Raw genomic sequence first — 26,654 nt, 5'->3', positions numbered from 1 at the left:
ATGGCTGGCGAATGAATGGTAGTTAGGTCAAATGGATGGTGGTCAATATGCTGTGGTATCTAGACTGCTTGAGAAATAATTGGCTCCTTATGGGAGGACAAGTTTCTGGTTGCGTTGGCGTGTAAATGAACCACGCCGGAGCGTCGGGTGCCTCTATCCGGTTGTGGTGGTTGCTGGGTAGTTTGGTAGGCGGTCAAACAGCCGGTTAGAGGGCGCGGGTGGGTGGTTTTGCTGGACTGGACGTGGCAAACCTTGGCTTCGCGCGAGGGTCGGCCAGATGATCTTCTGAGGCAGAGCCGGGAAACGCCTGGTGATATTTCAGAAACTGCGGTCTCCCTATGTGCTCGAACGAAGTAGTCCAAACCCGTGCGGCTAGCCGTGTGTGGCGATAAGTAATGGCATCCGTCGGTACAGATTAAAGTGGCGATGATGATGATGATGGGTCTACTGCTCACTCAGGCAATTGACTAGGTGACTACAGTAGGGTAGGTATGCAGAGCTGCTGCGATGCACGCAAGGAGTGTAGATTGGAGTAGATGGCGATGCAATCCGATTAATAACTGTAGCAGATGGCGCGGATACGACGCAAGAGCAAGGAACATTAATCAGTTTGTCTAGGACCAGGTCGGGTCGGAACGAGGAAAAAAAAAAAGTCTTTGTAAACCGGGGTGGTGGAATGTAGGCCTGAGTGGGTAGAGATAGATGGTTGTTGGGTTGCTGGGTTGCTGGGTGAATGGATGGCTTGATCGATTTTTGGACTATTTGGACTGCTTGATGGCTGAGATGAATGAATGAAGTAGTGATTCCCCGATTGATTGAGAGAGCAAGTGAGTGAATGGAAGAGAGATTGATGAGCCGAATGATCAACGACGACGATGTTGTGCAGGAGTTCAGAGATATCGTGTGGTAGTTCGGACTGCTGGCAATGCAAGGAACGGGGGGGAGGTCGCAGCAGTAGGTAGGTACTACTGACCGTAAGTAGGTAGGTACTGTAGATAGATTTGAGAGAGCCGAGGGGAAAGCTAGATCAAGTAGGTAGGTAGGTACGGTGAAGGCTGTAGCTGTACTGCCACTGTACCTATACCGTACCGTGTTGTACCCAGGTTGTACTGATTTGAAGATTTGAGTAGTCTGGGCAAGTAGCTACCTACCTGCTATCCCCTACCTACCTCCTCAGTGTCTCGAGTAATGTAGATGTCGACTGGCAAAGTGACTGCATTTGCCTACCTGGGTAAGTATCTAGTAAGATAACTTGTCCAGATACAAACAGTCACAGGAAATTTGGTCAGTGGAATGATCATGAGCGTGAAGATGACAAGAGTGGCAATAGTTGAAAGGATAGGAAGAGCAGAGGAAGAGGAATGGGTTGCATGGATATACCTAGAATACCTACTAAGTACCTCAGCCAGACATGCCGTCACCACGATATGTATGTACTATGTAAGCTACCCTACATCGGCTAGCCGATGGTGGTGGTGGTGGATTACATATGTATGTAGTTGATTCTTGTTAATTATCTACTCCTCAGTCTGAACATCCGAGTTCCGCCTTTTGATGGAGGGATTTACATTTCTGTATTCGTGGCCACCCTGTAATGTGGTAGATAGTACGTAGTAGATTGCTGCAGAATATTAATATCAGGCTGGAACTCTCTCGTTATTTTATCATCTTTACAGTACAAGTCAACCTACCTACCTACAGTATGCATAAGTAGAAGTGTGTTCTTCCCTTCATCATATTACAACTTGTCGCAACAGGGTTACATTGTCATGGCGGCATTCTTCAAGGATTCCTTCACCTCTCTTTGCCATGATCCTACAGTAGCCAGTACCTAGGTAGCGAGTACAGTACCTAGGCCAATCCAGGCGGATTGAAGATCTTCACACCAGCGCTAAGTGCTAATACGCTAGCACTGAGCACTACTACCGCGCCATCATGGGGACTAGACCCCTATTGATACTAACGATGCCTAGCAGCAGGTATAATAATGTATAAGTAAAGAGCCCTTTACACGAATGACCTTGAATCTCGTGACTGGCTGGCCTCCATGTGATACTTCCTCATCGAGCTTGGCGGCATCAAGCTAGAATAGAGTACGGTAGAGAATAGGGGTCAGCGGACAAGGGCTGCATCTGGGCTGCGGTAGTGAGGCAGGCCCCCGAGGCCCAAAGGGTTTTATGGGAACTCCAACCCCTGCAGAAGTAGCTAAGAAGGGCAATCCCCATATATGTATTGTATACTAAGTCAGTACTAATGCACACTACCTAGGTCGATAGGTAGTACCTAGTGCACGCTACACTCAATACAGGATAAATACTTACTTGGGCCATCTTTCAGTCAGATAGGTGCTCCTGGATGCTCTTTAGTGCCTCGACGTAGATACAGTGCCCAAACGACGATATCCCACAAGCACGCACTGTATGAATATCGTACCTGTTTTCTGCTTTCTACTTACTATTCTGTCTGCTACGTAGTAAGTAGTTCATCCATCCTTTGCCACTATGGAAATGTTCAGCTCTCGCTACGATTGCCCGATTCTATCTGACTCCATTCTCTGTCAAACCTACCACTACTCGACTAACTATCAGCACCTTCTACAGTACATGTAGTAGTGTTACCAATTAGCCCATCCATGCCTTGCCACCATCCCCCAGAATCGAGGGGTACCGAGATGCAGGAGACTGGTCCGATACTACCCAATTCGGTTGGCGTACCATGGTAGATAGTACCGAGCTGCACATGGCAAGCCTGAGACCTGCACAGAACCTGCAGCAGAGAAGACGCCGGATCGAGACCTCGAGCTGATGATGACAGCGTTGGCGAGCCTTGGAGAAGCTTCCATCGAGACCTTTCAACATGATAGGTATGTATGGTACCTAAGTGACTACCGAGACTACCTACCTACCTACTTCAATCCGAAGCATCTAGGATATTGCATGTACATACTTCCATACTACTATGTATGTACTTACTTAGTGTAGTAGGTAGTAGTAGCAATCTCTTGCGCCGTTCATCTCTCGGGTATGCGAGTTAGACTAGGTAGTGCGGATGCTTCAGTCAGCACTTAATTCCTCATCCGCTTTACGGAGCACTGCAGATCAGATAAATTAAAGTAATTATTTCGCGTCCAGTCTTTCGCCGTCAAATCTACCTACCTACATACATACCACATAGAATACCAGCTATGTTTACTCCGTGAAGAACATGTAGGTATATCCTGTACAGTACATATAGGAAGGGTTAGGTGGTTTACAGGTGCCCGAAGTCAATTAGCGTCCACGTCGTTGTAACCTTGAAGCGTCTCGTCGAGTTAACCGAGCTCAATTCGGCGGCTACTGTACGTAGTAGGTTAAGCATATTTAATATGCTTAAGATGTACAATTATTAACCTTGGGAACTGCCGCTTTCGGCTTACAATGCCTGAGTTGGGCGAGAAGGGATACTTCACCCCCCACCAATCCCAACATTTCTGTGGTCGAGATACCCTCACCTCCGACATCTCCGACTTCTCCTCGCCAGTTGGCAGCTTACCCCTCGAGGCGGTGAAAGAAAAAATTGAGGGACTCTGCACTGAACACAGAGGTGTTGAGTCTCTCACTTTTTTCTTGCACCGCCTCGCCCCTACTATGTAAGCATATTACTGTGTACTCCGCGCTTCGCTGTATATCTCACTCGTACGACTCTGGGTCCAATACGTTGGTATACTCCGTACTTTAATTGAAGTACCTACTTACATGCAGAGCTTGCTACATCACCAAACTCAATATAGTGCTTACAAATGTATCGTATCTCACCGAGGACGAAGCGGAAATACAACATATGGCTACTGGATGGCCCAATACAGTGGCCAAGAACATCGTGAACACTGAACACAACCTTTGTTATCTGCTGTAGTTGACCCTTGACATTTCCTGCTTCTGACGAAATCAGTACTGTCGTCTTTTCACATGCGATAACCAACGGCTTCAAGCTCTTTCCAGTCCCCATCACTGCTGGAATGCACCTTGCTTGTTCTCAGTGGCGCATTCTAGCTGTTGTCGTCAGCTAATTACGCTGCAGAATTGAGATATACATTTATGTCTCAGATCGAGATGACATCTCATTCACCCCCTCTCTTTATTATCGCCCACCCAGTCTGCCCAGTCCATATGCTAAGTAAATTGCCTTGGACAAGGGTATGGGCACCTGGATATGCCATCATCGGCAGCCAAGGTTCGACTCCAACTATTACAGCGAAGAAGCCTGGCAGGCGGAGCGAAAAACTCCATACTTACAACTCGGCCTTGGTTCACATTCTCCATTCTCCATCTCATACCAACTGGGCCATTTCTTCTGTCTGTCCGTTACCTACCTTGGCGAGTTGGGTGGAGGACACAACGAATCACTGGCAGATGATCGTGATCAATGGTCTAAGAAGCCCCTGATACGTCATCTTCTAATCTTGCAACAAGAAGGCTCGGTTTTCACCATCAGTAGCCAAGTTGTTGGGAAGATACAAAGTGCAAAAGTATAAAGAGCAACTACTACCATGCAACTTGGAATTGTTCGGCCTATCCAATATACATAAAACATGGTCGCCGAAGTCCATTGCTGTCGTGTCCTCAATTAATCTAGGCGCGCGCCTTGGGAGATGAAGTAGATTTCCACTTCCAAATTACCAGCTGTACGATACGGTGTCACAAGCAATCCGCAACCCGGGGACTGAGCAAGGCATGCTGACGTCACGTTGCTCATCCGAAGTAAATCGCCCCTTCAAAGACAAAGTATCTGGCCGTCACTCCCGGGCTCGGTGAGGGACATCAAGCGATTTGCTACGCAACACATGGAGGCGCGATTTGGGGAACGTTCTCTCCGGTCGGACGCATCTTCACCATTGCGTAGTCGCATCTGTGACAACCAGCTTCATCCTCATGCATATTTGCTGGTTTCGATCCTGTCGGTGCGATTCTTTGTAGGCAAATATTCGTCATCGTCGCTATGGATGCCCTCAACTAGTAAGAATAATCAAACTAGTTGCTTTGGTTAGGATTAGGAAACAAATTTTCTCAAGATACTGACTTTTCCGCCGATGGCTAACAGAACGCCATTTAGATGCTAGGCTAGATCATTGGTCAATATGTCCGTCTTATAGTACCTATCTAAGTATGAAGCTTAGGAGTTCGCTTCGTTGACGGAGTGCCGGCTACAAGGTCTGTAGACTCCCGACAAACTGAATTGCCCGTAGGTGGTTTACTGAGCATCACTTCGCTATTGGATTGGGCATCTAAATAATAATGAAGAAAATCCTCGTTGTAAGAAGAGTCTCCAACCGTATAGCTCGAGCAAACGGTTCGCTATCTTCTTTTCCCCCTTCATTACGGAGGGAAACGATATAGATCCCCTTTATTTTTGAATTTACTATGGTTGACTATGGTCTATGAACGAAATTATCGGATTGAAATTACTGCGTGATATCCAATAGTTATGTATATACTGGCGCCCATATTGTGTTGTTTTTTTGTTTCCTGTGATGAGACCTTTATGCGTGGTATTTGTGTGTGTGTTTTTCGGGTGTCAGGTGAGGAATCTGTTGGAAAGATTGAAGTGATGGAATATTTGTACGAATAGTTAAAAGATGAGGAAATCTCGTAATGATTGACGATGTGGTTTCGCATTTGCGGTGCTTGTGGCGAGGGAGTCTGGCTGAGTGTTAGCAGGTACGGTGGGCGTGGCTATATTACCCCTTACAGTGGATTCCTTCAGCAACCTAGAACTTCTACTTAACAACATCAATATAATCCATTGTCAATCCCCTCACTCAACAGAATCAGCCTATGAAGGTGACTGCGCAGGTTGGCTACCGAGGTAGATAAGGTTAGCCGGAGCCAGTTCGAAATCCCGAAACCCTGTTAGCAAGGTCCGATAAAGGTTTCCCCCAAGTTGTTAAAGGCGCTTTCTGGGCCTTGTGTCTTTTTGAATTCTCTTGATCGCTGCTTCTCTTTTATTTCAGCAGTGCTCATAGCCTGTAAAAGCGCAATCTTGTTGTTAAGAGAAAGAGAGCCCGTTTCCGCTCCTTTTTGTCGAGCGACTCGGCTACGTAGCTAGTCTTGGGTTTCGAGGGAAAAGAAAGCATTTGCGATAGCCAAAGTCGATACAGTATCGTCTCCAGCACTATCAGCTGAACCATTTCGATTACTGCCTTTAATGTCTTTCCAGTGGTACCCAAAAGTTTGAGGCATAGAGATCCGCGCAGGTAAAAATTTGGCTAAAGCTATATATTTTCCAATATCGCGGAGGTCTGTCCATGAGGAGAAGTACGGTATGGCCTTTGGAAAGGTCCTCGGGAAGTACTTTCATTCGGCTGCCATTTCGATTCCGATTAAGACAAAATTTATATTAGGATCTGAGCTACTGCAAGATTGGATAAATTCGATGATCGTGGGTGCTAGGCTACCAAGATTGATTTGTCGTTCCTGGGCAAACCGGCTGAGACGACGTTTTGGAACGTAACCTCGAAAACGGATGAGATCCTTTTGTAACTGATCGCTCAGTTCTATGTTAAGGGTCAGGCTTTGAAGCTGGTATCTCTCGTAAAAATCGCCAAGGCATGGTCTTCTGGGGATAGAAGTGTTAATCATCATGGCCATAGACGTAGCTGGAAAATACGTAAGGCCGACTTGGTGAAGTATGCGATGGCTTTCGTTTTCGACCGGTACATGTTCGGTGTCTAATACGATAAAGGCCGAGGTACCGCCAACAACAACCTCGTAGAAGCCATCCATAGTTGTAATTCTGTTGTCAAAAAGGACCCGAGAATCTAGATCACGTTTAAGCTATTGATAGGTCGCCATGGTACGTAACGCCATGGTCGCAGGCGATGTTGTTGTATCTAAAACAAAAATGCGAGAATCTCACAAAGTGCTAGCTGAGTAAATTTAATGTTTACGTGAGACTGAATACCCTTAGTACAGATTCAAATGTCCCTGTTCAAGAAGAACCACCTTCTCAACGGCCTCGTCTCTCAGACTGTCGATGAGACAAACGCAGAATAATTCGTAAAGGGAAGCCAGCGATGCGTGTCACGTCAGCTCCAGACTATTCGCTCGTGTAGTAAAATAACGCAACGGTGTTCATTCGGGCATCGTGTGCATGAGAACGAATATCCTGATTTAAGAGTACAGGTACGGCAGAGCTGCCTAGCTTTCTCGACAGGGCAACGACGACAGTGTTTATATCCAGTCGCGACGATAAGAGCAAGGTGCTCGATCACTACGGATGCGATCCAGGAGAGACTGCATCTGCCCCTGGAACGATACCTCATAGGTTCCACCGTGTATACTTCGCACAGCCATCTTCAGCCCGCTAATTTCGATGGTTATAGATGTCGGGTTCCTGTGCAGACTCATAAAGCTTCGGTGGCTGCGTTCATCAGAAATCCGCAGACGAAGGCACTATTTGGCCACTTTCAGCCCTCTATGTCCCGCAAACAGAACAACGTCAGACCTTTTGGGAGGATAAAGCAGCTTCTGCAGCGCTACGATAAACAACCCGAAAGTTTTGATGTGAGAGAACTTGGAAAGCCTGAATCCTAATCAGGGCCTAAACTTACAGAAGGGTTGGGCCATCTAGACATGTGTAGTTACATCGGCTTATAGAAGCACCACAGGCCTGATGTGCTATCAAAATCGGGGTGATGCTGGTGTTTTGGTAAATATTATTTTAGCCGTTGAGGTAGCCAGACGTTGGAAAGAAGAGATTTCATTGCATTCCTCGGATATCCGCTCTGTCAGAACCTGGTTGTAATGAAACAGAGATGACATGTCCACGTTTTTAACACGGCTTATACAGGCTAGGCACTGCTATTGAATATGCCAATGCCAGATCCCGGAAGCTGTATTCATGGACGAATGGAAAACCCTCCAACGGTATTCGAAGGCTGGTGAGGGCCTGCTATACTAGGAATTCATCTAAAATTTCAAGACCTCGGAAATGTAGTAATATTGCCAACGCAAAGCCGGCAAGTTCTCCTTCTTAGCCAAACTTTTGGAGAGCTCGTCTTGTTTGATATATGGGGGCCAATCATTAAATGCATCTAGGAGGTGAAGTAATCTCAGGGCAGTAAGATTAGGACAGGTCGGATTGGCGGTAACAGCGTTGTAGAAACCCCTATGAGTAGTTTCCCATGTTTGGTGACGAGCTAAACGAGCACCGCCTCGCACAAGCCAGAAGAACTTCTGAAGTGAGGGCTCATCCCATGGGCCGGTGATAAGGTTGTCTGGAATTTCGGTACATATGTGAACCTCGACCCAATGGGGATAGCATGACTGCGTAATAGGTTTCATCGTATCGTCCTCAATATTACGGAACGTATAGTAATCTTGATAGAAATAAAACCGAGCTTCTTTAATGTTAGTAGCCCCGATTGTAACACTGGAGTCTGCATAAGGAGCGGGATCAGTGGGATGGCCCCATAATGGAGTGTATTCGAAAGCCAGATCTTCTCGAGCATTGCGTCGAACCCAGATATCCCAACAATCAAGAATGACATCAATGGTAACCCACGAGTGTCTTAATATAACGGTCTAGAGATTAGGTTAGTTGCAGGATGCAGGAGACAGGCAAAGAACATAGGAGGCGGACTTGAAAGTCGGGATTTCCAGGGAACTCATCCTTATCTCGTCTTGGAACAGAATGATCAATGTGAACGACTATGTGCTGCCGACCCCTGAGCGAAAAACATTTGTCCCATGTAGGTCCAAAGGCACTGAGAAAAGTTCCGCGCAGAGTGGCGGCGCCGGAAAGCAGGCGTCCAAGACGAAGACTGGCCCGCGGGAAATTGACGTTTTCGCTCAGCCAAAAGATGTGCTCAAGAACTTCAAGAGGCATAGACTTCTCAAGATTGGAGAATTTGGGACGGCGGGCCTTGGCGTCCTTCTTTACGCTCGGGTCTTTTTGAGGACGCTTTGGTGGAGGTGCAACAGCCAGTTCATCTTGGGCACGTCGTTTGCCGCGCACCTTGATCGGTGTCAGTTCCATTTAGGAGTTATTTTTAGGTATGGGGTGATATCAGTGATGAGTTAACATGTGCACAGGTGGTAGAAATTGCGAGAATCAGCTATGCAAGAACCAAGATGGTATATATATACTCATCTTCTAGGTTTGCACATTTACTCGATACCATCCCTTACCTCCCTCTTGGGGGTTGGACGAGGGTTGGATAGGGAGGGAGGCTCGTTGAAGCCCCGCCATAATGGTGCACTATCTTCTTCTAGGTATCTTGCGGCGAGCGCCTGGCACTGCCAGCAATCGCTGCTTGTGGCCTTGTGCAGCTGCCAGATAGTTCTTGTAATACGTACCGCAACATCAGCTTTTTTTTTTTTTACTAGTATCTCTCGCGCTGGCGCCCGCGCTACGCACCTGAAGATTTGATGACGATACCCAAGCTCTGGAGATGCCCCCGTCACTAGAGATCATGGACCTAATCCTGTCCATTGCATTGCCCTAATTAATCTCTTCTTCTTCTTCTCCTCCTCTCACTTCCCAAGATGGCATCGCTTCGGTCGCCTGTGCCTTCGGTCGGGCTATTGCGCTTTCTCCGCCGCCAAACAGAGAGCCTCAACCTTTCCTGTCCACGCCGCAATGTCTCTTCATTCCCAGCAGGACAACTTCAACCCCGCAAGAACAAGTGTATAGCCCGGTACCAGTCAGCCCCTCTACGGGAAACTTCACTGGGCCCCCAATCCCTTGTTCTGTCCCGGAGCTCCCGAGCGGCCAGGATCAAGCGTTCGCCTTATCCGAATATTGCTTTGCGCTGGAAGCATGACTCCTCAGGTCGTCAACTAACGCCATGTAAGCCGACATGGCAAGAACGGCTCTCGGGAATATGGGAACCACGTGCGCGACGACCTGGCCAACCACTGGAACCTGATGATCTCCCCGAAGCCCATGGTGAGGGTGGTAATAATTCCATGTTCAACACACCCCGCCAACTCAGTAAGAAGGCTGCCTCCGAGCCCCGACTTCGCTGTACCGAGGTGGATGAGAATGGCAATGTCATATTGATAGATGGCGAGTTCAAGAAAACCGAGTTGATTGCGAGGGTATATGCGACTCCATTGCTGCGTAAATTGCCAACAGTCTCACTAACACAGCATAGTTTGGTCTCCTACCCCGTGATCTGCGCAAAATCGACTCGTCCAATCTTCCGCATATTCTCGTCCGTCCTACCTCAATACTTCTCAACCTGCTCCATCTGAAAGTGTTAATCAAACACAATCGAGTACTCCTTTTTGATGTCTATGGTACGAAGGCGTCTTACCCCCAGTCTGCTTTTATGTACGATCTGCAAGGCAAACTCCAGCAGAAGACAGCAGCAACGAATGGCGGTCTTCCGTACGAGTTCCGCGCTATTGAGGCTGTATTACAATCTGTCACACAGGAGCTAGAAGCCGACTTCGAGGCCGTGCGAGACCCTGTCATTCGCATTCTAGGCGAGCTAGAGGACGACATCGATCGACATAAACTGCGTGTTCTTCTTATCCTCTCTAAACGGGTTAGCACGTTTGAGCAAAAAGCGAAGCTTGTTCGTGATGCCATTGACGAGCTTCTTGAAGCCGACGATGACCTAGTAGCCATGTACCTGACCGAGAAGACGCATGACATTCAGCGACAACTTGATGATCATACAGAGGTGGAGATGTTGTTGGAATCCTACTATAAACTCAGCGATGAAATCGTGCAAGAAGCGCAAAACTTGGTGTCATCGATTCGCAATACCGAGGAAATGTGAGGTTTACCAACCCTATAATGGGAATTCCAGCTAACACGTATCTTCTAGCATCCGTGCCATATTAGACGCAAATCGCAACTCTCTAATGCTGCTTGACCTGAAGTTCAGCGTGGGCACATTGGGTTTGGCTATGGGCACTTTTATCGCTGGATTATACGGTGCCAACCTGGAGAACTTTATCGAAGAGACAAACTGGGGCTTCGGCGTAGTCACTGGTGCCTCCATCATAATGTCCCTCTTGGTGTGCAAGTACGGTCTCTCGAAATTGCGAAACCTGCAGCGCATCAAAATGCAGGGCGAAGCACCACCCGGTCGAGATAGAGAGTACCACTGGTTCCACGACGACGGCCACGTTGGATTACTGGATCCTCGGAATCGCGAGAAACTACGGCGCCTTCAGATGATGAAGGCTGACGACAGAAAGACTCCTAAGAAAAGCTGGTGGTGAGCTAGCTGCCAGCTAAGTGTAATTTTGCCCTACAGCTCAGGGGTAGTGTAACAATTATGTGTAGGAATGAGTGACGTATCTCACAACTGCTTGTAGATAGAGGAACTGGCGTTTTATGTGAGGAGGGGCCCTTCTGTAGACTACCTAGGCTGTCGAGCTCACGACTTTGTCATTTTGCGAGGATCATTCCCATCTCTAAGCGTCATTCGGGCAAAGACAAAGAACAATCAAGTAATAGCATCCGGTATATACCCATTATAGAGCTAGGAACACTATCTATACTATATTGATGCAACTATATCAGTTTCGCTATCTCATTATGTGTTGCTCGTGACTCTGTCACTTTGTCGTCGGTAGTCCGTTCAATCACTGGCTTTTGTCATATTACTTGTGCAATCTAACCATGTAGGACAGCTTAAGAGAAGAGCTTCAGTGAGCTGGCGTGTATTGTAAACCAAGTTTTTATAGACTGATCAATTGACATAAATATGCGTCACCACTCTTAGATAGTTATTCATAAGTTTTGATCTATGGAAAATCGGATCATTGGGACCCGAATCTAATGTCTCTGTTCTCCTTAGACTCATGCGATGAAGCTCTAACCGCGCGACATAACATCCAATAACAGGAATCTCCACGAGGTCGATACGAAGATCTCTATGGAGGCAGAAATATCCTTCATGTAACACCCATCATAGCCCCGCGGAGTCTATCCTTGCCTGCCTCAAAATTTCAAATGGCGCTTCCTTCCAATCGCGAGTCTTGATGAGATATCTCTACTCTTCCCCCTGCACATCCAGGAAAAAATCATCGAGCACATCTACGCATCGAATGTCAAAACTGTCCCTATTGTATATCATATATCTCGAACGAATAGAAATATACCACTTACCCACTAACTCTACCAACCTGTCGACGAGTTCAAAAACGCGGTCGCACTCTTCGTCTAAATGATCCCGCATAGCGTCCCCAAACCGCCGTCCGTTCGCTGATGTCTCGCCATTCGCAGCCTGGGCAGCGATATGTGCTTCTCTATTGTCTATATCAGCATCCATTCTTTCTTTCTTTCTTTCCATTCGCGCGGGTAATAGCTCTGAGATATCGGACTGTTCCTTACATCGTTGTAAGTCGTGCCTCGGACTGATCTAAGCGATCGCTCATTGCTTCGATGCAAGTCTGCATCAGCAGTATGTGCGCTCGGAGGGACGGAATCTTCCGTAGGAACAGATAGCTCAATCTGCAGGCAATAGTATCCTTGTTGTCCATGATGGGATTATCGGAGCCGTTTTCGCCGTACTGCTCTGTGTGTTTTTATGTGTTGCTGAACTCGCTCCGATGGTAAGTTACGCTAGCCCTTGCGGTGCGTCTGATGAAGTATTGGCTTATCGCTGTGTGGTCAATGAAGTATTAAAACTTCTCACGAAATTTTCTGTTTCCGTAGGTCCTGGGACTTTGTTTATATGGATGGATGTGTGGTTTGCTACCAGTTTGATTCGTCGTTATGAGGTACTGTGAAGTGGTGTTTGGCGACCCAGCCATTTGCTCCTTACAACAAACGTCTAGGCCATGGCTGGCAATCGCGTAGGCGTTGGGGATTGATGATACAAGGCAGTGGACTCATGAGGACTAGGAATGGCGAAGACATGTCCCATCGCCATGTGTCTGTACCCAGCGATGCGTGGCTGTCGCTTCTGGTACTCTTGGTAGTTCTTACGACAGATAACAGAATCATATCTACTGAGGTTTTACTGTTCCTGAGAAATCTGCTTGAGCATGTCAGGTACTCTATAGGTTTATACGGTGATATCTACGCTCTTTCTCATGAAGACCACTACGTTTGGTTTGTTAGTTCGTTGAGTCTCACTCTTATACGAAGGAACTTACCAGTTCAGTCACTTGTAAAATACTTTTCCAAGCCTTGTATGGAGTGCTACAGGCTTTCCCCATTACTATTCTGCATACTACCTGTAATGCAGTGTATTCAATAACCATTTGGATGTAGTATAAGGAACTTGGATAAGGGGCTAGAGGTTAAGTGTACTTCAATCCCTGATATCTCCTAGCCAGAAGAAGTCATGCCATAGTAGAAAATGATAAACATTTCCACGGTCTCCGAGTGTGAATTATTTACACCGAGAATGCAGTATCGTAAATGCAAGCAAGATGGCCGGTTGTTACCCATGGTCGAATATGTACACGAATGGCTGTAAGCTTCAACGACCCCAAAGCAGCATCGCTTTCAGGTCCACCTTGATCACGGTTCACCTTCCTATCGTACGTAAATCTAGACCGATTTGAGATTCATCCGTGAAGTAAAGCTAGGTGCCCATTCAATGATGTTGAGTTATCGATCGATCGATGGGCATGATCAAGAACTAAAACAACTTCGATCCCTATTCAGCGACCAGGATCTACTAGCTGAAACTTCAGTCAAATGAAAAACTCAGCAAAAGCCTCAGTTGTATATATCGTATCAATGATGACAAGGTAGCAAGCATAGGGATTTGCTGTCATGATTCCTTATATGTGACATAGTGGTCCGGATAAAACCTAGGTGATTAACGCTTGAGGTTTACCAACCCAACTTTCATAACATTTGAAATAGTTTGTCATACAGAGGGGAAGATAAACGAGTTTGATAGACATCAACCAAACTCGTGGGATCCCATGCATATATACATGTGTGTCATCACACCAACTTCAGTAAAACAAGTTCGAATATACATATCATTGAGACTGGACAAACATCGCTTCTCAATCCATGGGAGACAGCAAGAGAAGAAACCAAAGATATAAGAAGAGAATGAATAAGATGCATGCGTACAACTCACCGTCCATCCCCTAACCCATATTTCACCATCCGTCCCTCCCATCCAAGCAGCACCGTGAACCAAACTTCAAAGAGACCTACCTACCCACACCTATACCAGCAACACTATACATCCCGCAAAACACATCTTTATTACCCTACCCAGTCTCAGCAAATACATGTAAGTAAGTACGCATTCGAGCCACGATGCAGGCACACCACGAGGCCACGTACCTACCATTTGTGCCCCCGCAACACGGCGATATATTGAGCACACCCATACATAAATATAGTATAGTAAGTAGTAAGTAAGAGTCAGACCTAATAAGAAGAAAAGCCCACATGTGGCAAAAGAAGGCATGAAAAATTTCCCTCACCATCCGATGAATCACACACCTGGTGATAGCTATCATAGTCAGCCAGCCAGCCAACCCCAGTGCCGCAGAACCCGAGCGCAGAACCCGAACTAGGGCCTGCCATAAGTCCGTACGCCAGTTTATGTTAGGTCTGCGAAAACAGGGTGTGTATGAGGGAAATAACCTCCCTACAAACCCATAAAGAATGGTTGGATGAGGAGATGGGATGGGTGGTGGTATCGTAGCTTGTATCTACCTACCTCCTTACACAGTAGCTTCACACACTACCAACACCAGTCACCCATCCAGGCAGGGAACATAACGATGATAAAAGAGCAAGCAAGTGAATACATTCACATCCCACGCACGAGGAGTAACAACAACGTAGCGCCATGGGGTACAGTATCATAAATCAACAGGTAAGTACGTAACCAGTCTCACAACCCCTACGTACCCATCGTGAACAACAGCGTCTCAGGCCCTCTAAACATTGCGCCAAGATTCACGCCGTGGACAATGGACTTGTGATTATCCGAACCGGACACTAAATGGACGACTGGCCTACCTTAGGTACCTCCCTCCCTACCTAGCCTAATCTGCCTTTGTACTTTACATGACACCTACATGACACAGACGGATATTCTCCCCCTCCCCTCCCATCCTCTGCAAACCCTCATTTCCTAATACTTACAGTGGAATTACCGCACTTACCTTAGGTACCCAAGTAACCTCTCAACAGACCAGCACCGCTCATACCAATCTATATAAATAGACAGATAGACATACAGATACAAAAGCAGCGCCGCCTAAACCAGAGAATTAAAGTAAATACACATACCTAGGTAATATCCAAGTTTTCAGTTAGTACCTAGATAGATAGGTCCATTAGCAGTAACCACCACCAAAGGATTTAAGTAAAAGAAAAAAGCCCACCCACCCATGATTTGATTGGATCGGGAGTCTTTTTTTTTTTTTTTTTTTTAAAAGTACAAACATCAATGACTCACCACGCCGGGTATTCGAGGGGGGGAATGGATATACTTAGGAATTTCTGGAAACTGTCGCATCATGCCCACCTGATCACAGTCAGCAAATCACAAGTTTCAGAGCAAAACACTTGTGAGTTGGGCGCCCTAGTATTGTTTTTGGTGTGCGTGTGGATGTGGGCAGAACTTGCACGTTTCGTTCATCAGCCAACCCAATCCTGTGGGTCATCTTGGGAAAGGCATCAAGCGCAATTCGTAACACAAGGAATCGAAGAATGAAGGACAGAAAAACAGTGTATGTTAAAATAGGCTTGGCTTGGCTTGGCTTTTCTTTGCACGAAGGAGAGGCGGCAATCATCGTCCTGCTCAAAGCGGTTTTTCAGATTTGGAAGCTATCTTCAAGGTTTGTGTCTCTGGACTTTTACCCCAGATGTCATCTAAAGCTTTTAGTTGTTTGCTAGTAGTAGCTTTTTTCAGGCTGCAAAAACTCTGTAGACTAGTTTCTTCATCATTTCCACTCGAACTTGGGCTTGTGCAACCACCGACCTAGGAGAAATGACAATCGTATTTCGACGGGTGCCAATATCGATCGGTCGGTAAGACTCTCAGTCCTGCAAGCAAACCAAGTCGGAACAAATGCCCCAAACTCCAAGTTGATGCAATTTGGCCACAAGCTTTCCCGTCGCCGAAATACTCGTTCGGGCAAAAAGGTGTTGTGATGCTGCTCGTGTTACTTGCCTTTCAACGTTCCCCCACACTCCATACCGCACTAAAAATTACCCCTGAACACCATACACGGCCTCACGCGGCCTGCAATGAATCGTACAAACAGTAACTAGCCTTCTCGGCAACCCTTCCATAATGCCGTATTCCAGAAAATGCATGGAGATTAAGTAACACGCTTTTCAAGCATCTCCTGAACCTGCCTTTCAGGTGGTCTATAAACTAAGTAAGCTTGCAAGGGTGGTATCAAGAGTCCGATATCAATGCAGTTCCCCAAACACAAAGGAAACAGTTGAATATTATCACAAGGATTCGGTGTGTAGTAATTTTATCATAGGTGGCTGAGGCTTTTCGGCATCTCTAATTGAGAATACCTTCCCACATTCCCGGACCACCAGGACCCCCAACTGCTGGATGGATCGCGGGGATAACGTAGGGGTGAATAGCAGCTTCAGCAGAGCAGCAGAGCCGCTTCCTGCATCCATCATGTGAGGTCTGAACAGGCGTTTGACGAACGTCAATATCGGTTGCCGACTGGCTAACGACCATTCCACCCTGCCATTCCTTTGCATTATACGGGTAGCACTGTCCGCTCAGCAGCTCACGGACGTTCTCTTGCAGAGAGTCGTCTGTTGATACTCGTCGGCCTCGCTTTAAGCCAGACCGCGAGCGCGGGAATGGTACTCGCTTACTTGAATGGTGATAATTCTGAAGCTCCTGCAGCGCGCGTGCCGCATCTTCAGCGTCCTCCATATCACAATCTCGCCTAGCCAATGGTGTTTCCAATGACATTTGGTACAAATCTTTACCCACCGTGCCGGTGTAAGATTCGGGCGATGATGTGATGCAAGTTTCCTCGTAATCTTCTGGGACCGAAGCGATAGCCGGCTTCAAGCTATACCTCTCACCATACAGCTTCGCGTTCCGGCATCGCGCCTGAACATCAAGTTTGACAGACGGCGCGCTGGCCAGCGACGAGGCTGATGAGATTGAGGATGAGCGTGAAGTGCGTGAAGAGTCCGAGATCATCGACTCCGGAGAGGATGCCGAGGAAATAGAATTGGCAAGGGATGGACGCCGTGTCAGCGTGTAACTGCGAGGTGAAGTATTGATTGAGCATGGCCACCTGTCCAGGTTCTGCGATGCAGATACCTGTGCAGCTTGGGCCAGCGCAAAACCCATGGAGCACCTTCCGCCAAGCATTGAGTTGGCAGCAGTAACAGCAGGCGTGCAAAACCCAGTTGGTTGCGGCGTGAGGCGTGGCGTAGGGAGCAAGCCGAGAGCGGGCGCAAGACGTCCAGGCGTATTCACTGAGGACAGCACTGGCTCCATTATCGCCGGAGTTGCAATATTCTTAGGGGTGGGTGTTGCATCGGGGGCTTCGGTTAAGGGGGTGGTTCGGGCCCGTGGAGTTACAGGAGATGAGCTTGGAGACTCTAGCAAAGACACCAAAACTCTTCTCGAGGGACTCATGGGTATCAAATCTTCGAGATTATCTAGATCCGGCTCAAGCTGCAGAATCAGCTTCTTCCAATCCAAACACTGCTCGAGGATTGCTTGGGACCCAGAGCCCGGAGGTGGCTGGGAAGGTGTATGTTTCAATATAATCTCCGTCCAACGTTTGAAGACAACATCGGTGATATGGAGCTTCCAGTTTACGGCACTCAGAAAAGCCATCTCATTCTGGTTAATCTCCAGAGTTGCCAGCCCAGAAATCTTACTCCAAGCCCGAGCTGAATAATTACGATCTTGGAGATACTTTGATGCCAAGATCAAGGCGGCCAAAAACATACGACGACCACACTGAAGTGCGCGGGTTGCATGGACATCTTCAGGCTGTTCCATAGTGAAATCATGTTGCGGAACATGTGGTTTGATGAGAATCAAATAGTATAGAGCGACCTGCAAGGTTGAGTAGCTGGTGCGCGAGCGGCGCAATGTCTCCTGAATAAAGGTGCGCAAGGGTAGCACAGCTTTGTGACCCATCTCTTGGCGATGATACACTGAGGCCAAAGGCCATATCGCCTCGACTATTTGGGTCGACGAATCTAGATTGTTTGAGCGCGTGTCATTAGATGTGGAATTGGTCGTTATTGAGCTTACCAACGAGGTTATCGACAAAGTTGAGTTTGCGGTCGCTTTGACGTGCAAGGGTAGGAGGGCCATTTCTGGTTACCGAACTGCTGCTAGTCCGTCGTGGATTCTGTCTAAGCGACTGGGCAACATCAACATGTTGCGATCGTCCACTTCGCGGGCGCCCACAAAAGCTGGGTTGCTGAGGGTGAAAACAAGAATCGGATTGGTATGAATCCGATGTTGTCGAGAGTGAGGAGATATCGGAAGTTAAAGATGATGGCTCCGAAAAGACGGAAGTGGAGGAGGATGAGGCAGACGAAGCCAATGAGGAGTTGTATGGGCCATCTTCGAGAGGATTGATGGTGCAGCTCAGCGAATCATATTCGCTGTACATCATCTTGGAGGTGGTGGGGGTTCGAGGTCGTAATAGGAAACCTCCAGTCGCCCGTCAAGCAGAGTCAACCAATGAGATCGTTGTACCGTAGGTGTAAGCGTGAAATCTATCGTCCAAGTAGCGTCCTCACAACAGCGACATAGGATACACTGTTATTGAGCTTCAAAGAATCGAGAGAAGGTGAGTAGTTAAATGCGAGAAACTAGCACCAGGGTTTCACGAACGATCAGACCGGAGGACAAGGCGAGACAGACGACTGGAGTGGAGAGAAAGGATATCGCAAGCATTGTGTGGTTGTTGTTTCGACTGGGGAAACAAGTGGTTGTTGTGACGGCAGGTGCAGCAACTAGATATCCATCAAGTTGGCTGCTACGCTACCTTAGGGTGTCACGAAGAAATCGAGGACTTGTTGTGTTGTGTTGACTTGTTGTGTTGTATTGTGGTGGTATTGTGGTGTTGTTGGGATCGAGAAGGTCCGAACCGGACACGGGCAAATCTGCCTGGTCGAGGATATGATGTAAGTCAGGCGTGTCGGGTTAAGACGTGTGCGTGCAGTTGCGGTAGGCGTTTTGCGAGAGACGACGATGGGCTGTGTATAAGTCGGTGTTAGTGAATTATGCAAGGTACGAGCTGCTGCAACCGCCTTCAACCGACAGGGCACACATGGGGGGAGACAGGTATGTGTGTGGGATTGGCGGCTGTTTTAAAACGAGCCTCGAGGCGGATGGCAAATAGTCATAACAGGTAGCCAACGAGGAGTGCGAAGCCTGGATGACTTAGACTCAGACGGCGCCGGGGGATGGATGAGTCGGCGCACGCGTGTTGGAAGGCAAAGGCAAAGGGGGCAACCGAAGACGGACACGGGGTGTGTGTGGCAGGGTGGTGGCCAGAAGGTTGACTGACAGTGGTCTCACTTAGCTGTTAGCGTCGATGGCAGCCTCTGGGGCGCTGGGCACGCCTGCGCGATGACTCTTATCTCGTGATTAGGTGGCGAAGGCTGGTGGGGGGAGAGGGCAGCATCAGGTACTGAGTAGGTACCCGTAGCGTAGCGTGTCAAGCCCCGGGGCGTGTATGTTCCAGCGGATCGTCCAGCGGACAACACTGGCTGTTATGGTACAAGGGTGGGCAAGGGCAGGTACAGGAAGAGAGAAAAAAAAAAAAAAAAAAAAAAAAAAAAAAGGGCAGATGGATCAGATACGTGGTCCTAGCTTTGCTGTGCTGAAGCCTGAGATGGCGCCAGGGCGCTAGCAGGGGACCCGAACAGGATGGATTTGGGTGGCTAATATTATAAGAGGAGAGGGAGGGGCAGCCTAGACAGGGGCTGGGGGAGGTACCAAATGGACAGGCAGATGACAGATGACTCCAAGTGGCACAACAAAAAACAGAGGCAGAGAGACCAAACAAGAGACAGGTAGACAGGTCAGTGTCGCCGTTGGCAGCCTGGAAGAAAGGCAGCTGATGGATGAATCCCTCCCGTTTCAACGCCAGTGGCAAGTGAGTAATGCAAACAAAGAACTGAGAGGAGAGTGAATCATTCGGAATGTGGATATGAGTGTACGAGAATAGGAAACAAAAAGAGGAGCGTGGGTTGAGGCGAATGTAATTATGGACACATATATGCAGACAAAGGCTTTCCTCTTGCGATTTTGAACCTTTTCGGGGTTTACACGACTTGAGGGATAAGTTTTGGAGGGGAACTTGATTTTTTTTTTCTGTCTTTTTTTTCTTCTCTTTCTTTTTTTGTTTTTGCTTGGGGGAAAATATGTCTAATTGGATCTTATCACTGGGGAAAGGAGATGCCGTTTAAAGGGGGGAGAGACTGTTGATGACGGAACAGTCGTTTCACGGCTCAGGTGTGAGTGTAAGTGAGTGAGTCCTTTGTGTAGGCGCAAGAGTACAAGTGAATGCCACCGCGGACACAGACAAAGAGACAAGGGAAGAAACCGGTGTTTGCTTGGGAGAAACGGAGGGAGGACAACACAGACGGGAGTAATAAGAGTTGCAGAGAGCGGTCCGGAACACAGACGGGCACTCGCGCTGACTTTCAAGAAAGTCGCCTCTTGTTTTCCTCGGGTCTAGATGTTATAATCGAACATTGCGACGGCTTTGTTCGATGGGGAGAGAGGGAAAACAGGGGGACTCGGCGGCTGCTCGGGGTACCGACGAGTTTTGAAGACTTGAGACTGGCGGACCCCAAGAGAGACGGTCAGGAGAGGATGGATTTGCACAGCGAATTGGTGTGTACCCATCCATCGTACCCATGTGTGAGTCTTTTCGCTCGCCAGGCCCCGTCTCTACCTACCAAGCTTAGTCTCTACGGACTAGGGACATACATGGAGACTTACATGGAGACTTACATGGAGACTTACATGGAAGACATGTGTGCGCTGTATGTGTCTCCAGCGCCTGTAACATCTCAGACCAGTCAACAGCGACCCTTTTCAAGAACTGCATGCTCACAGCTCCACAGCCAGCCCGAAATGAGCAGGGGAGGACACGACGGAGGCACACGCGAGGGCGTGGCGGTAAAGACACGATTGGCGCGCCATTGGCCCCAGGCCACGCCCCTGATTCCCGAAGGACGCAGAAGCGTGGCTCTATCGTGCGAGGCAGGGTGGTCGCATCCACGACTCTGCATCAGCCAGAGCTTAGCGTCGAGGAGCGTCATATAACTTAAGAAGTAAGTATATAATGTTCCTCATTCATTGGCCCAACCTGCAGCATCCCCACCACACCTCACTAATACAATACGTCGTACATGCCACCTGCAGAGCCGGGGTGGGTAGCCACAGCACAACTCGCTGCAACTCGCTGCAACTCCGCTGCCAGTTCACCGCTCCCAGCGCTGCTTTCAGTGGTGACAGTAGTGGTTACAGCAGTAATTAGAGCAGAGGGCTCGAGGACAGAGAGCCATTTCGGTCAAGTCGCTACAGCACCCAGCCAGCGCAAGTGGTTTAGCGCATCTGCAAGTCCGCAACACACTGGCAACCCCCCCAGCCATGGAAATATGGGAAGCTGTGATTGATGAGGGAGGGCCACGGAAGGCGAGGAGTCATCAGCACATCATCCACATCATCTCCGCTATCTCTTCATATGTAAAACATGTGTAAAAGGTAAAGGTATATCTGTGCATGTAAGTATATAGGTACAGTCGGTATGTAGTATTTTATTTGCAAAGTCCTCTTTAATTCACGACTCCTCCTTCGATTTGGGTGTGTTGCGTGCATTTCATATTCGTTCACCTAATCGAACCACCGCAGCCAGAGTCGCGGCAATAAAGGGAACGAGACAGCTCTTTCGTAGCATCAACATGGTACTGTAGATGCTATACATCGTATGATATACTTACTCCTCTGGTGTTTCTGTTGAAACCTAGAGAGCTTCTGTACTTATATCATATATAATATATATATGTATATATATCATCGCGATGACTTATATACGGGTAGGTGCATCTCAGCAGCAGCAGCTTGCTTTTTTCAAATGCCTACAACATAGCATGTTACTTCGTGTTGGTAGGTAGGTATGTAGAAACGCAGGGCTATCGGTGTTCAGGGCATTGCCAGGAGGTATCGATCCCAATATTGTTTCTATTGTAGTGTAGATAATCTGTAGCCAGAGGAAACCCAGGGTCTATTCGGGTTATCCCACTCTGCCGAAATTGTTCGTCGTAGTCGTAGGCTGCAGCGTAGTGTAGGCTGGTAATTACCAGAAATAGTCTTGTCCGGGGGGTCCGTATTCTTGTTACATTACCGTGTACGTACTTGACACCATTCAGGGAGGCTTTCAGGGAGACTTGATGCGCCCTGGATCCGATCAACGTTTCGAGATAGGGTAATGAAACGCAAACCTCAGTCGCAATCCATATGGACTCCCGACACAAACAAAGCTGTGACTAACCCACTCTGCCCCGACTTGGCGTAGTGTAGATGTTCAAGTGCAATTACAGTATGAGTCTATCCAGAAAGAGCCATTTCTATATTTGGTTTTGAGCTTCGCCTTGCTGCCCGCGTCGCTTTATCTATGGCTATGAGGCAGGGCGGTACAATACTTACTTAGGTAGAAGAAGGCTGTACTTTGGCGGAAGTAGGATACCGTTGTGGCGGTACTTCTGCCTATCCATCGCTTGCGTTGATCGGAGAAGTGGAAGGCATTTAGGTTCATTCATGCCTTGCAAAAGATAGATAGCCCAATATGGGTTCTGTCAACGTAAGAAGCCTCGTCAACGCGAATATCTAAGTTAATGCGAACGATAGTTGTGCCGCAGACAAGTCCGGCATCAAAGTAACCACCTCGACCACCAGCAATTTCGTGACGACTTCACAGGTTACCAGACTCAGGTTAATAAGTACATATCTTACATACACAGGGCACTCATGCATGTACTACTGAGCATTATGTGAACCGTGCTTCTCGCCCTCCCACGGCCCCCATTGTGATATGTATTTCTTTAAATTCGCTGGTAATTTGATGATTTGACCAATGTGCAAAAATGTATATATATCTTCATGTACGTAGTAGAAGAAGGTTCGTTGTTGCCAGACACAACCCCTGCTTCTTCGATAACCTCTCGATGGATGCAGATGCAGGCCTGGAAAAGCGTCAAGGCCGCCTTCTCCCCACCATGCAGAGCCATGTATGACCGTCAAGATGCGGGATCTAAAAAAACGAACGTGCTTGGAGTTTCGCCCAGCCCCCCTCCTTTTCCTTCAGTGGTGTAACACACCGCCCTGCGCGATGTTTGCGACCCATTATCATCGTCGTCGTCGCTGGATTATCGTCCTATCATCAGTAATGCAAAACAACCCGAGGACCAGATACCAACCTGCGAATCCAACCCAGCCACATCAGGCGAAGAAGCAAAATACGTCGGATGATAGGTATACCTACAGTAGGTGTTGAGCCCAGATGGGCCCTGTAATTGATGGCCATCCGTGACGGCGAATGACGGCGCATCACAGGATTCTAATTCCCTGGTCTGCAACCTGTTTAGCCTTTCTCAGGACCGTCCTCGCCACAGCCAATGAGGTCGCGGGTTCGGCCCTTTGGTTGCAGCCCAAATCACGAAATCACGATGACTCAACGCTCCAGCTCAGCTGTCGTCCCGTTCCATCCAACCATGCCACGACCAATGCAATTCCTTTCATTTCAAAGGAATTTCTGACCATCGAGGAATGGCGCGAGATCGGAGTGACATTCACTTGTTGAACGTGCACTTGACTTATCTGATATGACTTGTCTGGTGCTTACAGTTGTACAGTAAATGCAAATCATCGTCTCTTGAAGAACACCACAAATACCCAGTACCACGCGGTTGGGGTCTCAGTGTGGCCCGTCGCTTACGGTACAAAAACTAGGTCCAGATCGCTGGTGTCGCAGTCCAATTTTGTTACCCAATATTCGCCGCTCAGCAAGCAAGCGAATAAGCGCTTAGTCTAGAGTCGATCCAGCCTTGAAGCAGAGACACACATATACTTGAAAGTGCACAGATGACTACGACGTAAGGCCGGCTAAGAAATACGGACCAGAAGAAATAGGAATTCAGAAAAGCCTCTCACTAGAATGAGTAGCATCGTAGATCGTTGTTGGCCGTGATCCGGTAGTGTCTCCATTCACTACGATCTCAATCTATCATGTATACCTCACCTTCGTACCGAATTCACATCAGTCAACTAAACTGGAGATGCCACGCATCCCAAAACTCCGCATTCTCCCGGCCTTCCGATGCAAGAAGAGGGGCCCCCTCCCAGACCGCTCTGCACGAGCCAGGCGACGCAGAGATTTGTTTGGATTCTAGAATAACCTCGAAGTTGCAGTTATGTAGCAATCCGGGCAGACGGGCAGCCTAGATGGAGAGATGATTTTCGTATTGAGACACGACATTTAACAACACGAAAAGGATCTCCACGTCTAGAACCGCCGCTTGCCATCCTTTTTCTGCTTTAACAGGTTGGCACCATCCGTTTGAGCACCGCTTCCCGAACAACAAGTTGTGTACCTACGTCGTACACTCTTGGGGGAGAAAGGAGGAAGGACGGAGAAGTCGGGGAGACCACGGGTAGCATCACATTGATTTGCCAGACCGAGCAGTGCATGAGAGACAGGATGCTGGCGTGCTGTAGTTTTCATACTGCCAAGGCAACGCCTGAAGGCTTTATTGAGCAACCGGGGCCCCTACACGGCACACCAATGAGAATGCCGCCGCCGAACCAGCATGAGTAATTATGGCCAAATAACAATCGCGTATCTGCAATCTGCATTGCCATGTCGTTCGCTGGTGGTGTGCGCCAATCTTAGCCTTTTTTTCACCTTCACACAGGACTAACTATGTAGTTTTACACTAAGCAAAGATTGCCTCCCGAATATTTGCTTTTGCCCTGACGTAGCACACACATTCTGTTATGAGATGCCGATGTGCCAGTCGGAAGGTAAGCAGGTAGATAGGTATTTGCTTGCCACGCCCGGTTATGTTGCAATCGTGTGTAGTAGATAGACGTTGTTACAATACAGCAGGGAGCCAGAAAGATCTCAAGATACCTACTCGTCCAAAAGCCAAAAGCCAAAAGCCGTACGTCGATGCCGTGTTGCTTGTTCTTGAGGTGGCAAGTCCGAGACATTCATCTGTCACCGAGCCAATCAGACTTGTCTGTGGACGGGTGAAGCACCAATCCGGATTCTGCCCAGGAATCCAACCCAGCAACTTACTCCGAGCAGAGCTCAATCAGTCAATCATGGGCATGGCTGTTATCGTCGAAAACAACCCTCCCTTTCCCCCCTCTGCAACACGGACAGGCACGAACTGCGCCATGTAGAATGTCTCATCGGCCAGTAGGTATGTACTGTAGGTTTGGCGACCTGGTCACGGAAGCGGGGGATCCGCATTCAGTTACTCGCCCTCACCGCGCGCGAGCGAGCGCGCGCTTGTTCGGTATTGCCACGACGCAGACTGCGCCACTGATGATTTGCGGGGAGCACTGCCATCATCGGGTACCTGGAATTGCGCGTCGCAGAACGAGCCGGTCAATCACACCTGAGTAATGCCTCCTCCCGTGACGCTCAGTACATATCGTCTCAAAAATTACCAACTAGCCTACCTACTTGCCTACTTAGTATCACCTCACGTCATCATTCCTTACCTAAAACCAGATCCCGTTACTTATGCGCCCCAGTACTAAAAGGCCGTCTTAAGTAATGTAAATTCGGTTATTACAAGACATGGTCTACTTAGTAACTAACACCGAATTATATTGCTTCATGAGCGATTATACTGTAAACAGATAACCCAGTGCCCGTAAGTAACCAGATCATATGGCTAAATTAAGGGTAAAAAAGCCAGGCTTCCGCCTAGTAGTCTCATTGTTACGGCGTATCTTACTGACTAAGAGTGTGGCTGATGAGCCCGATGATAAACTGGACCAGCCAAATCAAAGCTGTTCAATTACCAAGCATTTCAGTTCACCACTTACTAAGTGTCGTCAACTTGGTAACTTGGACACAATACAGTAACAACCCTTTGCTCATGCAATGTTCGTCTACCTCCAGTGACTAATTAGGCCACTTGTCGGGAGAAATTCTCGCTAACAATTACAAGAAGGCTACGGCATCATTTGCCTCGGAATACACGGCCATTTGAATTGCTGACAGTAGCAAGAGTTCTAACAATATTCCCCTCATTGTCTACCTAGGTAGACTCTTGTTATGTACTTAATGTGTGTGCAGAAGAAGTTCGTGGCGTTGGCTTCCTTCTACAATCAGTGTACATATTGTGAAACTACCCCCTCACCACTCCGGTACTTTCCATATTCGCTTCCTTGAAAACAAAGTTGAACAAACTATCCAACTTGACCAATAGGTACAAACTAATGACGATGCACGGCCATGAGTAGGCACGTGGGCACATATTGTTGATTGTTATGTCATCGGCGTCCGGCAATACCACATCATATCGTATCATTTGCATCGCATCGTATATGTGGTTCGGCGTTGACCGTGGCCGTGCCGTAGACTAGCCAAGATGGGCCGCGATATGGGATATGGGTAGCAACACAATCGATAGCAGTCTGGGCCCTTTCTTCTAGAAATGTTCCATGGTGG

General features: G+C 48.0%; 4 protein-coding genes across 4 annotated transcripts; 1 reads left to right on the top strand and 3 right to left on the bottom strand.

The window, feature by feature from the left end:
• Positions 1 to 5,985: 5,985 nt before the first annotated feature.
• Positions 5,986 to 7,612, bottom strand: F5B22DRAFT_634488 (uncharacterized protein; the record flags this gene model as incomplete). The annotated part of the gene is made up of 4 exons (XM_047976988.1): positions 5,986 to 6,002; positions 6,176 to 6,329; positions 6,366 to 6,812; positions 7,589 to 7,612. The coding sequence occupies 4 exons, from the start codon at positions 7,610 to 7,612 to the stop codon at positions 5,986 to 5,988; spliced, it is 642 nt and encodes a 213-aa protein (XP_047833600.1).
• Positions 7,613 to 7,779: 167 nt separating this feature from the next.
• On the bottom strand, positions 7,780 to 9,269 carry F5B22DRAFT_543927 (uncharacterized protein). The gene is made up of 2 exons (XM_047972873.1): positions 8,620 to 9,269; positions 7,780 to 8,561 (listed from the first exon to the last, which is right to left on the bottom strand). The coding sequence occupies exons 1-2, from the start codon at positions 9,013 to 9,015 to the stop codon at positions 7,947 to 7,949; spliced, it is 1,011 nt and encodes a 336-aa protein (XP_047833599.1). The 5' UTR covers positions 9,016 to 9,269; the 3' UTR covers positions 7,780 to 7,946.
• F5B22DRAFT_595556 (cora-domain-containing protein) lies at positions 9,181 to 11,516 on the top strand. Its single transcript, XM_047974147.1, has 3 exons — positions 9,181 to 10,079; positions 10,136 to 10,764; positions 10,817 to 11,516. The coding sequence occupies exons 1-3, from the start codon at positions 9,525 to 9,527 to the stop codon at positions 11,214 to 11,216; spliced, it is 1,584 nt and encodes a 527-aa protein (XP_047833598.1). The 5' UTR covers positions 9,181 to 9,524; the 3' UTR covers positions 11,217 to 11,516.
• A 4,934-nt stretch (positions 11,517 to 16,450) lies between these two features.
• Positions 16,451 to 18,563, bottom strand: F5B22DRAFT_634486 (uncharacterized protein; the record flags this gene model as incomplete). Its single annotated transcript, XM_047976987.1, has 2 exons — positions 16,451 to 18,138; positions 18,194 to 18,563. The coding sequence occupies 2 exons, from the start codon at positions 18,561 to 18,563 to the stop codon at positions 16,451 to 16,453; spliced, it is 2,058 nt and encodes a 685-aa protein (XP_047833597.1).
• Between the last annotated feature and the right edge of the window lie 8,091 nt (positions 18,564 to 26,654).

Source organism: Xylaria bambusicola (assembly GCF_022495145.1).
Source record: "Xylaria bambusicola strain CBS 139988 unplaced genomic scaffold F5B22scaffold_8, whole genome shotgun sequence".
NCBI lineage: Eukaryota > Fungi > Ascomycota > Sordariomycetes > Xylariales > Xylariaceae > Xylaria > Xylaria bambusicola.
Note: the sequence above shows the minus strand (reverse complement) of the source record. Positions and strands in the feature narration are given on the sequence as shown.